We start from the raw sequence: 12,521 nt of genomic DNA, 5'->3' as shown, positions 1-12,521 counted from the left end.
AGCCATAAAAAAACCCTCTGACAACTAACTCAGTGCAGACCACAACCTTAAAATAACCATGTTTAAAATATAATTTAAGCTAACGTGTTAATTTCTGAACAGGCTCAAAACTCTTTAATCCTTCTATTGGTAGCTCGCCTCCAGTTTAATACAGGAAAAACATCAAACATATGCAGAAAATTAATGTCCAGTCATGGCACACTTTGAACAGAAAATATCACGTTGATGGATATGTTTGCATATCCTTTAACTGCCAACTCCTTTTTACAATACAAAATTACTCAAACATTTCCAATTTGTCTTAAAAAAAAAGTCATCTCAAATCACTTAAATGGACCCTTTTTAATACAGCCTATTTAATAGTACATTCAAAAACAAAACTCAACTAAATAAAATCTAAGACTTATGAAATTTTGATTGAAAGGGAATTCTGCCAAGGCAGATGGGCAACTGTTCTATAATTTAGTCTTGAAAAATCGCCTGTGGCACCAAGTCAAATGACTTGCCTAGGGTCTCTACTCCCTTGTCAGTGGTGGGACTTAACCCAGGAGGGGAAGCCTACTCTCCATCAACCCTACTGGGTTGGAATTAAGTTTTTATACAACATCAAATTTAGTTTTTTGACACCAGTTGGGATAAACAAGTTTATTTTGTAAATTATTTTAGTCAACATACATAATTGACCTAAAAACTTCAATAGAAGGATAAAGTTTAAAACCACTTTCAAGTTCCTCTAAGTGATTTTTTTTCTTAGATGGTCATACCAGATGGACCCTAAAACCCTGCAACCATCGCAGTATTTCCATGAAAAGTTTGAAAATGTATTGCCCTCCCCATCCCCAGGCAAGTTACTCTAAGGGTTATAATACATACTTCACCCGGCAGATAATTTCTATCTCCTCTATCCCTTGCATCCAATCTAGCAACTTAACTGATTCAGTTTTCCTTTACTTAAAAGGAAAGAAACCAAATTAAAGACCAACCATATATCACTATTAAGAACTGCTCTAGATAGACGATTTGCAAGTAACAGGGAGAGGATGATGCTGGTGGAAAAGTTTGTAGTTTAAAAAGAGCCCTTATAAATAAAATCCTAGGTTACTGTTTGCACTATTTAGCTAGAAGGTTGCTTAACACGTGGTAGAATGAGGACTTATGCAAGGTACAATGCCGAGTAGAATCATACTACTCTGATGTACAAGAACAAGTGAAGTTTAGCTAGGAAAAAGCCAACTAGACTTTTAATTACATCTCAATGACAAGACTCCCCACAGGTGAATGTAAAACATTTAATTTAAAAACGTTGACACTACAATATATAAAATAGCTATTATAAATGCACATAGTGTATTCTATAGCTGCCAGGTTTATGGTTTTTTTTTTCACTTTTTTTTTTAGGAAACTGTAAGTTACACTGTGGTTAAGACTTGTATATTATCACCCTCTGAAAAGCCCACATTCTATCACAGTGATGTATGGTCAGACTTAACAGCCCCAATTGTTAAACACTTGGATCAAGTCATAACCAGTTTTATTGCAAAAGGACCCTGTACACATTTATATCAATTCTAGTACCTTACGAATTTAGCTACCCAACAAGTCATTAACATACAGAAACATGCATCATGAGAAGCAAGAAATATCACCCATCCCTTCTGCATATTAGCAACTTGTCACTCCTGAGCAACAATGCTCACTCACATCACTGAGGTCTGTGAACAGTCACTTTTCGCATTCATCCTGAGTGAAAGATGGAATGACGTAAGTACAAATGCAACATATTATAAACAATTTCTTACAAAAAAGGTCACAAATTAAAACCAAAGTATTTTACAGAATTTACTACAAAACACCATAAAACTGCCTTCACTTAAGCTCTTTCTCCCCGTATCCTGCGAGCCAACTGGATGTCTTTGGGCATGATAGTGACTCTCTTGGCATGGATGGCACACAGGTTAGTATCTTCAAAGAGACCCACCAAATATGCTTCACTAGCCTCCTGTTAAAAACAAAAACACACCACACTATTAGACTCCTTTTAAATCAAATGTCACCCCTCTTCCCCTACTATTCCCCAATTCTCCTATCAAAAGGTTTGTTTGGCTTTTACCTGAAGGGCTCCAATAGCTGCACTCTGGAACCTCAAGTCTGTTTTGAAATCCTGGGCAATCTCCCTGACCAATCGCTGGAAAGGAAGTTTCCTGATCAAAAGCTCTGTTGACTTCTGGTAACGGCGAATCTCACGAAGGGCCACAGTACCAGGCCTGGAAGGGGAAAAAAAAAACAACAAAAAACAAAACAAAAACAAAACCCAAGTTCAAATTCGTTCCAACAACTATCAAAAGTTACGTTTTAAAATCCGAATAAAGGCATAATTACCCCATTCCTCTTCTCCTAGGCGGTGCTGCTGCCGCCCGCCGCCGCCGCCGCCACCCCCCACCTCCCATAGTGACTAATTCCAATTTCAAAGAAAGCAAAACAGAAACAAAAACAACTCATACCGGTAACGGTGAGGCTTCTTGACCCCACCAGTAGAGGGGGCGCTTTTCCTGGCAGCCTTTGTAGCCAGCTGTTTGCGTGGAGCTTTCCCACCAGTGGACTTACGAGCAGTCTGCTTTGTACGGGCCATCTTGTCTTACCTAAAGAGAAACAAAGTCTCCACTTTACGACCTCGAAAGACGCCGACGTCTCTTTTTCCCTCCCTCCCCTAAAGAGGCCGGCCCTGGGGCTCTCGGCGGCCTCCTCGAAGATCTCCCGACATCTCAGGCGGATGGCAGCAGATGGCCGGGCGGGGGCCCGTCGCCGCCTTTTCCTCCTCCCCCCCTCCCCCAATGACTCAGGCTGCCAGCAGAGGCGGCCTCCCCTGGAGGGCGGGGAGGAGTCACTTCCCCTCCTCGACAGGCGGAGGCCCGGCTGCCCGCGACAACTCGATGCCGAGGCCTCGGAAGCACCGGCCGGGAGGAAAAAACCGAAGCGCGATGCCGAAAGAAAAGAAGCCGGGAGGGTCAAGCCGCTTACTCCACACTGTCCCAAGACAACCGCCAAACCAATCTGCCCGGCGCCGGCCACTCTGACAAACTGCGGCAATCAGAGGCGCCAGAGGCCGAGATCGATACTTAAACCCAGAAAGAAGCGGACACCCACCGAACGAACAGTCGATATTTCCTCCACTGGATTCACTGCTGATGCCGCCGCTTCTATCCGCTCGGCGCTGCCGTTGACACCGCCTCGCTCCGAGTAACTAAAGTCCGGGAACACTCCCGCTCCGCTCAACGACCAAACCGCTCTGCGCTCGACACCTCCCCTCGACACCTGGTTTTTTATACCCACGCCTCACGCTGCGTGTCTGCGTCATAGGCATCTTATTTGCATACATCTACGACCCTTTCCATTGGCCAGCGCGTTCGCCGACGCGCTGACATCCCCCGACACAAAGGCCGTGCTCCAGCCCTGCTTTCGGATTGGTGAAAACACAGGCCGTTGATTGGCTGTTAAAGTAGCGTGGTGATTGGATGCTCGGGGAGAAGAAAGGACGAATCAGAATTTTCCTTCACCTCGCCCCTCTGATTGGCTAAAACAGAGCTATGTTTGGATCCTTCCCTTTGTTGCAAAGCTCTACAATAGAAAGTCAATGCAAATGAATTGTATTTGTGGCCGAGAGTCTTCTCGGCAAGGGCCTGAGCGTATTTACCTTGAGCCAATGTACTGAAGGCTTCCCAGTGCATTTTCAGAAGAGACTCTCCAAATGACTAAACCCAACTGCTGCTTTAAAAAAAAATCAACACGCAAATGTGGCTCGGTGTAAAATTACATTTGTAAATGGGAATGTTTCCTCCGTGGAAAAACTGGATTTCACAAATGGTGGCAGAATATAGTTACAGAGTGGCACAAATGTTACCGAATATTCTGTAACAGATACTTTTTTATAACAAGAAGGGGACAAAAAAGAAACAGTGGCAATTGATGACACTGGCAAATGGGATACTTTGTATAGCTTATTTTTAGCGCAATGGCTGTCAAAATGAGATTTTAGTAAAAAAGATTAAAGGAGATTCCGATTTCCTCAATTATGTAATAGTTGAATAGAAGGCCAGACAGAGAGGGAAATCATAATGTAGTATATGAGTGTCTGTGTGGAGTTGAATGAAAGATAGCTGAGCTCGATAAGGAGCCCGGTGTTTGTTTATTGTTACTCCCTGTCCGACTACTTCTGAGGAAACCTGAAACACACCTCACCCAACCTGCTTTGCCTCTGCCTTCCGTCCCTGAGCCTAAGAGATGAGGTTCTGGGCTCTAGGATCCTCCTCAGGACCTGAACCTCAGGTGCCAGGCTACTAGAGGTGTCAAGGACCGGTTCATCCAACACCAGGTCTTCCCAGACATGAATTCAATTAGAATCGAACATCTCTGCAGATGATTCCTTGTTCTATATATTCAGTCCTAGTCTCTCTCCTGAGCCCCAGTCCTGCCTTACTTTTTGGGCATCTCAAAAACTCACCCTGTCTGAAGCAGACCTCATTGTTTTTTACTCCCAAACTGTAAAATTTCTCAATTACAAGCCAAGTTACAGTCATGCTGGCTGGCCACAGTGGTGCTGTCTTGGATTCCTCACTCACAATCATCTCACATATCCAATCTGTTGCCAAGTCTAGTTATTCCTACCTTCCCAACATCTCTCATATATCTTCTTTCCTCTCACCTAGATATCCCCTTAGAACAAGTCCCTCATCACCTCTTGCCTGGACCACTCTTATCCTTCGGTTGTGTCCTACTCTATGTTGTCCCCAGGGTCTTCTTGGCAGATACTGGAGTGGTTTGCTGTTTCCTTTTCCAGTGGGTCCCCATTTTCCAGATGAGGAACTGAGGCAAAAAGGTGTTAAGTAGGGGGCAGCTGGATAGCTCAGTAGATTGAGAGCCAGACTTAGAGATGGGAGGTCCTAGGTTCAAATCCGGCCTCAGACACTTCCCAGCTGTGTGACCCTGGGCAAGTCACTTGGCCCCCATTGCCCACCCTTACCACTCTTCCACCAAGGAGCCAATACACAGAAGTTAAGGGTTAAAAAAAAAAAAGGTGTTAAGTGACTTGTTTAGTCACATAGCTAGTTTCTGAGGTCATGAACTCAGATCTTCCTGATTTTGGGCCCTGTACTCTATCTAGCCTCTGCACTGCCCAGCTACCCTTAGACCTCACCCAACCTGCTTTGTCTCTCCCTTTCAGTACCTGAGCCTAAGAGATGAGATTCTCCACTCTAGGATCAACCTCAGAACTTGGACCTCATGTACCAGGCAACTAATTGTGTCAAGGACCAGTTCATCTGACACCAGGTCTTGTCATTAAACCCCTTAACTCAGGTCTCTCCTCATTTCAATTCATTCTGCAAATAAATGCTTGTTGCAAAAAGTCTGACCATGTTGCCTCTTTACTCAATAAACTCCAGTGGCTCCCTATTGGTTCCAGGATCAGATAAAAGTTATTTATTAAAGACTTAGTCATTTTGATCAAGTCCAGCGATCAATCACAAATCCAAAGGAGTCTTGATATAAAATGCTATCCACCTCCAGATAAAGAACTGACAGACTCAATAAGCAGATTGAAGCATATTTTTTCCTTTTTTTTTTTTTTTGCTTTTTTCCTCCAAGAATATGGCTAATGCAGAAATATGTTTTGCATTATGTATTTGTAAAATGGGTATTGTAGTTCTTGATTTCTCAATAGGAGTGGGAGGGGTGAAAAGAAGGCAAGAATGTGAAACTGAAAATAAAAATTCAAGTTTTATTTTTATTTTCAGTTGGAGCCAATACACAGTATTGACCAAGGCAGAAGAGTGGTAAGAGCTACACAATGGGGGTCAAGTGACTTGCCCAGGGTCACACAGCTGGGAAGTATCTGAGGCCAGATTCGAACCTAGGACCTACCGTCTCTAGATCTGGCTCTCAATCCACTGAGCTACCCAGTTGGTCCCTAAAACTTGAATTTTTTAAAAAGCTATTTACAAGATCCCTTTCTATCTTTCAAATCTCCTTACACTTTACTCTCCCCTCCACCTGGCATATTCCTCTAATTAAAACTCTATCTCCAGTCTTATATCTTTGAAATGGATGTTCCTCAGGCCTTTATGGTAGATTTAACCTTTCTTAGATTCTTGGGTACTACTTACTAAATACAGTACCTAGCACTTAGTAAGCTAATAGCAATAAATGTTTGTTGACTAACCAATGGATTTTTGAAGCTTATGATGAGAATCAGTCAGGACCTCATTTGCTAGAATGGAACGGCCACCGGAGATAGTTTCAATTTCTCTTCTTCCTTAGTACTTCCTTAGTACTGTACTTGAAAAGTTCCTAGTTACTGAGAAATGACATATACTCTTTGGCATTCACAGTAGACCTAAGCGTGAGAGCCCCAGTCAAACAATGCCATATCCCCAACCTATAGCTAGCGAACCACTTCATTCTTTCCCAAATCCAGTCTCTTTTGTTGTCATTGTTGTTCAGTGTCCAATTCTTTGTGACCCCATTTGTGATTTTCTTGGCACAGATAACTAGAATGGTCTACCATTTCCTTCACTGGTTCATTTTACAGATGAATAAACGGAGGCAAACAGGGTTAAATGACTTGCCCAGGGTCATACAGCTAATAAGTGTCTAAGGCCAGATTTGAACTCAAGAATTCTTTCTGACTCCAGACCTGGCACTCTATCCACTAGGTCACCTAGCTGCAAAATCTCTGGGTACTGCATAAGTGAAAACTCTCCCTCTCCCTGTCACCACTTGTCATTTTCTCATCCCCATTTGCCTCAACCCTGCTGCTCTTATGTTTCAATCCAGCACTTCCATTGTGCTTTATGGAACCCCCATTCCACTATTAACAAACTTCCTTTCATCTTAGACCTCTTCTCATATTCCTTTTATCTCCTGACATGCATTAAAACTTGGATCCTCTACCCTCCCCCCCCCAAAAAAAAGATACTGCATTCCTGGCCTTCCTTTCTTCATGACCATAGAGCATTAATCCAGGAGGAATACTACTCATAGAATCATTAGAGCTGGAACAGTTGTTAGAGGTCATCAAATCCAGCCCCCTTATTTTATAGACATGGAAACTGAAATTTAAAGATGTTAAGGTTAAGTGACCAGCCCATGGTCACCAGTGGTGGGATTTGAGTCCAGGCCTTCTTGACTCCAAGTTCAGTATTCTCTCCACTGTTATATTTGCCTCTCATCTTCTATTCTTCTGGGGTACTTCTCTGGACTTCAAACTTGTACTTTCAATTCAGGAGTCCCTGAGGAATGACTATTCTATATTAAAGATAATTCCTAAAACTATAGCTCGGGTACCACCTTCCCTCCCCCCCCCCCCGCCCCAGCTCCAAATGAGCTCTTAACTGAGCTCATTGCCAGAGTAGGACCAAGTTCTTTTTTTTTTACTCCCACATTCCAAGCAAAATAAAATCGTATATCAGCCATGTTTAAAATGTGTTTCATTCTATATAATTGCTCCATCACTTCTCTGTAATGGAGTGAGTGGCATTCTTCATTATTGGTACCAAGGAATCAGAGTTGATTAATGGGCTCATCTTCAGTTTTTCATAATGTAGTATAAATTGCTCCAGTTCTGCTCAGGATCAGTCCTTACCGAGGTTTTCCTGAAGCCATTCCCCTTCATTACTTCTTACAGCATAATGTATTCCATTATATTCATATACCATAATTTAGCTTAAAATTGTTTAGCTAATTTCTCCAATTGTGGGGCAGCTAGATGGCACAGTGGATAAAGCTTTGAACCTCAGGAGGACTTGAGTTCACATTTGACCTAAGACACTTCCTAGGTGTGCAACCTTGGACAAGTCACTTAACCTTATTTGCCTCAGTTTCCTTCTCAGTAAAATGAGCCAGAGAAGGAAATGGCAAACCACTCCAGTCTCTTTGCTAAGAAAACCCCATTTGAAAATCCCATGGTCACATAGCTAGAAAGTATCAGTGGCTGCATTTGAGGTAAGATATGGGCAGACACAACTGAAAAACTACTGAGTTCTCCAATTGATGAATACTCTGATTGTCACTAGGAAAAGAGCTATAAATATTTTCTATCTGAGACCTTTATCCTCTTTCTCTGATCTCTTTGTGGCAGCTTACTTTTTGATATAGACCCAAGAGTCAGTGGCTGATACTCTTGGCTAATCCCTAGAAGTTCTTTGGTGTCAAACACATTCATGGTCATGCCCATCAGGTTGATTGGAGAACTTCTACACACTTTGTAATCAGGCTGTAGGAAAAGTCTTTAACACCTCCTTTACCCTCTCCAATAATACTTCACACTCTCCTCCCTTGCTGTAGTCTCTTAGCAACCATTCCTCTTTTGATGAGTGAGCTCTATACAGATGTCACCCTATCCAGATCCCTGAGAACAATAATTCCCTGGTTATTGTCTCTCCTTTCTCAAGGAGTTCAGTATCTAGTTCAGCCTTCCTCTCCAAACCAATCCTCACAGCAATGCTAGAGGATGTTAACATAGCCTCTATTCTCAAACTTACAGTTCATTAATTTCTTTAACACCCCAACCTAAATACCTTTAAGAGTCCACTTCAGTCAGCCGGCAGGATGGTGACATCCTTGCTCTTATCATCGCCCACAAGTTGTTCTACTTTCATTTTCAAGAATTCGGAAATATCTTTCTATGCATCCGTAACTTCCTGTTTTGTGAGCTCTTCTGCTACCTGGTTTCTCCTGAACCTATTCTTCATCCTCCATGCTTCAATATTCTCCCAGGCCATAACATTGCCTCTGGCTTAATTTTTCTCCTTTCCAAGTCGTAACCCTCTAGTTCAGCAGCTAAACTTGCTGCTCCTCTCTCTTTGAGGCTCATGTTTTGTCACACCATAACCCTGAATCAACCTCTGCTTCTACTTTTATTTTTTTAATTATATATTTTTTAAAATATTTCCCCCAGTTACATGTTTCATGTTCTTTCCCTCTCCTCTAAGCCCCCCTGCCCCCCTTAGCCGATGCACAATTCCACTGGGTTTTACATGTATCATTGATCAAGACCTAATTCCATATTATTGATAGTTAGACTAGAGTTATTGTTTATTGTCTTCATCCCCAATAATATCCCCATCAGCCCATGTGTTCATACTTAGGCATTTTCAAGACACATATGTATTCTGGCTAGGACACTTCCCATTGAGGATGGAGCCTGCCTCCTAGCTACTTTTGCAGAGGGGAAGAGGAGAGATGTTTTAACCTCTATTAGAGGGAATGTTTCTGGTTGGTCTCCACAGGCAGCTAGCTGCAAGGGCCATCTACTCGGCAGACTTCAAAAGGAGGCAACTTCTGGTCTCATTCTTTTCTGAATATTTGGCTTGACTCTAACAGCTTTCCTTTAGGCTTTCTTTGATGGGGGTGGGGAGTATTTCTTCACTTCCTCCCCCTGGCAGCTTTGGCACCAAGAATATGTGGTTGTTTAGGCCAGCTGAAGACCAGCTTTCAAGGCCTTAGCCACTTCTTTTTTGTATCTTTTCCTAAGGACAGGTGAATCACTGACTATATATATACAGTGACCTTGAAGGATGGACCTTTCTAGCCTGATACCTCAGAAGTCTGGGAGGGGAAGAGGTAGAGGAAATGCTCATTGTAGTTACTAAAACTCTTCATAGAAGAAAGGATGGCTATTACCAGGATGATGAGCTCAATTATCCCTTAGCCAGAACCAGAGACAAATGAGAAAAAGCCTGACCCGCCTCTCCTTCAGAGATCTTCAGGTTCCCCCTAGGTTTTGTGGATCTATATATCCTTTAGTTAGAAAATACATCAGGTCTGTTTCCTGTTACAAGTTGTTTCCCCAAGAAGGTAATCTTTTAGTTAGAGTCTTTTCTTTTTATCTTTGTATACCCAATGTATACTATAATACTTAGCACATCATACAGTATGTCCTTAAATGCTTATTAACAAATGAAGAAGAAAAAAAGTTAGTGATCCTTCCCTATGTCTAAATAAATATCTAGAACAAATTATGATATTTATTCTTAAGAATGAGGCTTATGGTACAAAATGTCAAAATGTGACTAACAGTTATTTCCCTAAAGGCAGCCAGTAAATGAAACTGAAACATAGAACCACTGAATGTTCTAATCTATAGTTCCTGTTCAGGGGATTCTCATTGCTAAATAAAAATATCGAAATAAATGGGTTAATGAATAAAATCAAGCATAAACTGATATTAAGGGAGAATTATGGTACAGTCACAGGAATATTTCAGTCTTTACTTTGACACATAAAAAGTCTTATAACAATGTGGTAGAATCAGATTGCTGCCTTTATCAGTATCTCCCAAGCTCCAGTCTCCTTTGTAATGTCCATTCTCTTCTCCTCTGCTCTTTGAAGCTTACCTACACATATATTCCATAATATATGTTTAATTACTAAAGACTTTCAAACAATATACCAGGAACTGTCATGTAATAGGAATAGGGACTGAACTTGGAATTTCATTAATAAGAAAAGCTCCAAGATAAGGAACCTTCCTCAGCCAACTCTGGTCAGGATCTTCTTTGCATATTACATGGTCTTAAAGTTTGCCTAGAGAACTGAGAGAGAGGTTAATTGACTTGTCAAGGATCCTAAAGACAATATGGGTCAGAGGCAGTCCTTGAACTCATGCATTCCTAGCTCCAAAGTCAGTTCTCTATCTATTACACTTTACTGCCCCCTACTATGTAATAAAAATCAATGTCATAAAAAAAGCTTCAGTTTCAAAACAACTGTGGACATTTCTCCTTCATCCACAGCCAGGCCTATAGAGGAGGAAAAGCTTATCTGCTTAATTTCAGTGTTTATATAAGACAAGGTAGATCTTGGTTTTGTGTGTGTGAGATTCTTTGGTAAAACACTTAGGGATAAAATTGGAGAAATAACTTGGCAATCCCTTTTCATGTGGATAAGAAACTGGTGTTGGACTGGACTTCTTGAGTTAAAGGTCTCTTTTGTATCTAAGACATTTTTTAGATGATTTAATTATGCCATTATCCCCATACCTTTAATGGTAAAAAATCTCTGGTCATTCTCTGCCCTTCCCCACCCCTGCTCCGTTTTTGCTATCACTAGAAAGGAATTAACAAATTCTGAGACCAATTCAAAAATAATTATTACTAGGTATTGTATAATAAAGGAAATAATTTGAGGCAGAGTGCCATCCTTAGTGACAACCATTCATTCAGTTTTTTAAAAATGTATTCTTAAAAGGAGAAAAACAAGAAAAGATGACATAAGAAATGAGGCAGGTAATTGATGTAATTATACTTCCTATTTCTGGGCAGAAAGGTGATAGACTAGAGGGGTAGAATGAGATGCATTTTCAGAAATGGTCAATGCATGAATTTGTTTTGCTTGATCCCACCATTTTGTTACAAGGGAGATTCTATTTGGAGGAGAGGAAACTGATGGAAAGTTGGTGGATGTTGAGAATAATGTAACATAAAGAACGAAGATAAATTAAATTAACAAAATACATAGAAGAGAACCTAAGGAAATTCAGAATGATACACAAACAAGCTGGGCATGTTTGTTATAGTGTTAAATTTAACATGTACTTTTAAAAATCAAATATATGTATGTTTTTAATATACACTTTAAGAAATTCACACTCCATAATGGAAGTTCACAATTTTATACAAAATCCCCTTTTTTTCTGTTCTTTGAACACTGAGATATTCAAGTTTCTTGATGACTACTAAGTTCATAATTAAAAAAGAAAAAAAATTAATGAAAGTATCTGGAAACTATCAATTCCAATAGATCCATTTAAACAGCTTTGGAAATGTATGGTATGAAGTCAATCTATTTCAAATTGAATAGAGTGGTCTCCTGCTATTCCTTCGGCCAACAAAATGACTAGATTAGGGACTTGGATAACTACACAGACAAATCAAATTTAGATTTGGAAGGGCCCTTCCTAGTTCAATCAATCTCTCATTCTTAGAGGTAAAGTAATTAACATAAATACTGTGTTTCTAAAAATAATGGAAGTAAAGATTCATGTTAAATCTTGTTCTTGGGGCAGCTGGGTGGCTCAGTGGATTGAGAGTCAGGCCTAGAAATGGGTATACAAAGATAAAAAGAGGTTCAAATCTGGAACCTGACACTTCCTAGCTGTGTGACCCTGGGCAAGTCACTTAACCCCCATTACCTAGGCAATACACAGTATTGATTCTAAGACAGAAGGTAAGAGTTGTGTAAAAAAAATAAATGTTCTTTTGGAACATGCCATTTTCAAATGGTCTAGTTAGTAGTAAATAAGGTAACTATGCAAAATGGCAAAGTTTCTCAATTGTGCAAGCAAGTGGTTTAGCTTCTGTTCTGTTTTGGGTTCCTTCAGTAAAAAGTAGTAAAGCCTATGGATTTAGGTTGGGTTAGAAGAAAAAGCATGCATCATTTAAGGCACTATCAATTTTTTGTTTCTAAAAAGTTATGAAGGATATTTCTTCCCTTAATGACAATCATTACATATTCAATGTAAAAAACAC

General features: G+C 40.7%; 1 protein-coding gene across 1 annotated transcript; it reads right to left on the bottom strand.

The window, feature by feature from the left end:
* Window positions 1-630: 630 nt before the first annotated feature.
* LOC123245359 (histone H3.3A) lies at window positions 631-3,291 on the bottom strand. Its single transcript, XM_044674221.1, has 4 exons — window positions 3,145-3,291; window positions 2,502-2,639; window positions 2,111-2,264; window positions 631-1,999 (listed from the first exon to the last, which is right to left on the bottom strand). Exons 2-4 carry the CDS (start codon window positions 2,627-2,629, stop codon window positions 1,871-1,873), a joined length of 411 nt encoding a protein of 136 aa, XP_044530156.1. The 5' UTR covers window positions 2,630-2,639; window positions 3,145-3,291; the 3' UTR covers window positions 631-1,870.
* Between the last annotated feature and the right edge of the window lie 9,230 nt (window positions 3,292-12,521).

This window comes from Gracilinanus agilis, chromosome 4 (assembly GCF_016433145.1).
Source record: "Gracilinanus agilis isolate LMUSP501 chromosome 4, AgileGrace, whole genome shotgun sequence".
Classification (NCBI taxonomy): Eukaryota; Metazoa; Chordata; class Mammalia; order Didelphimorphia; family Didelphidae; genus Gracilinanus; species Gracilinanus agilis.
Note: the sequence above shows the minus strand (reverse complement) of the source record. Positions and strands in the feature narration are given on the sequence as shown.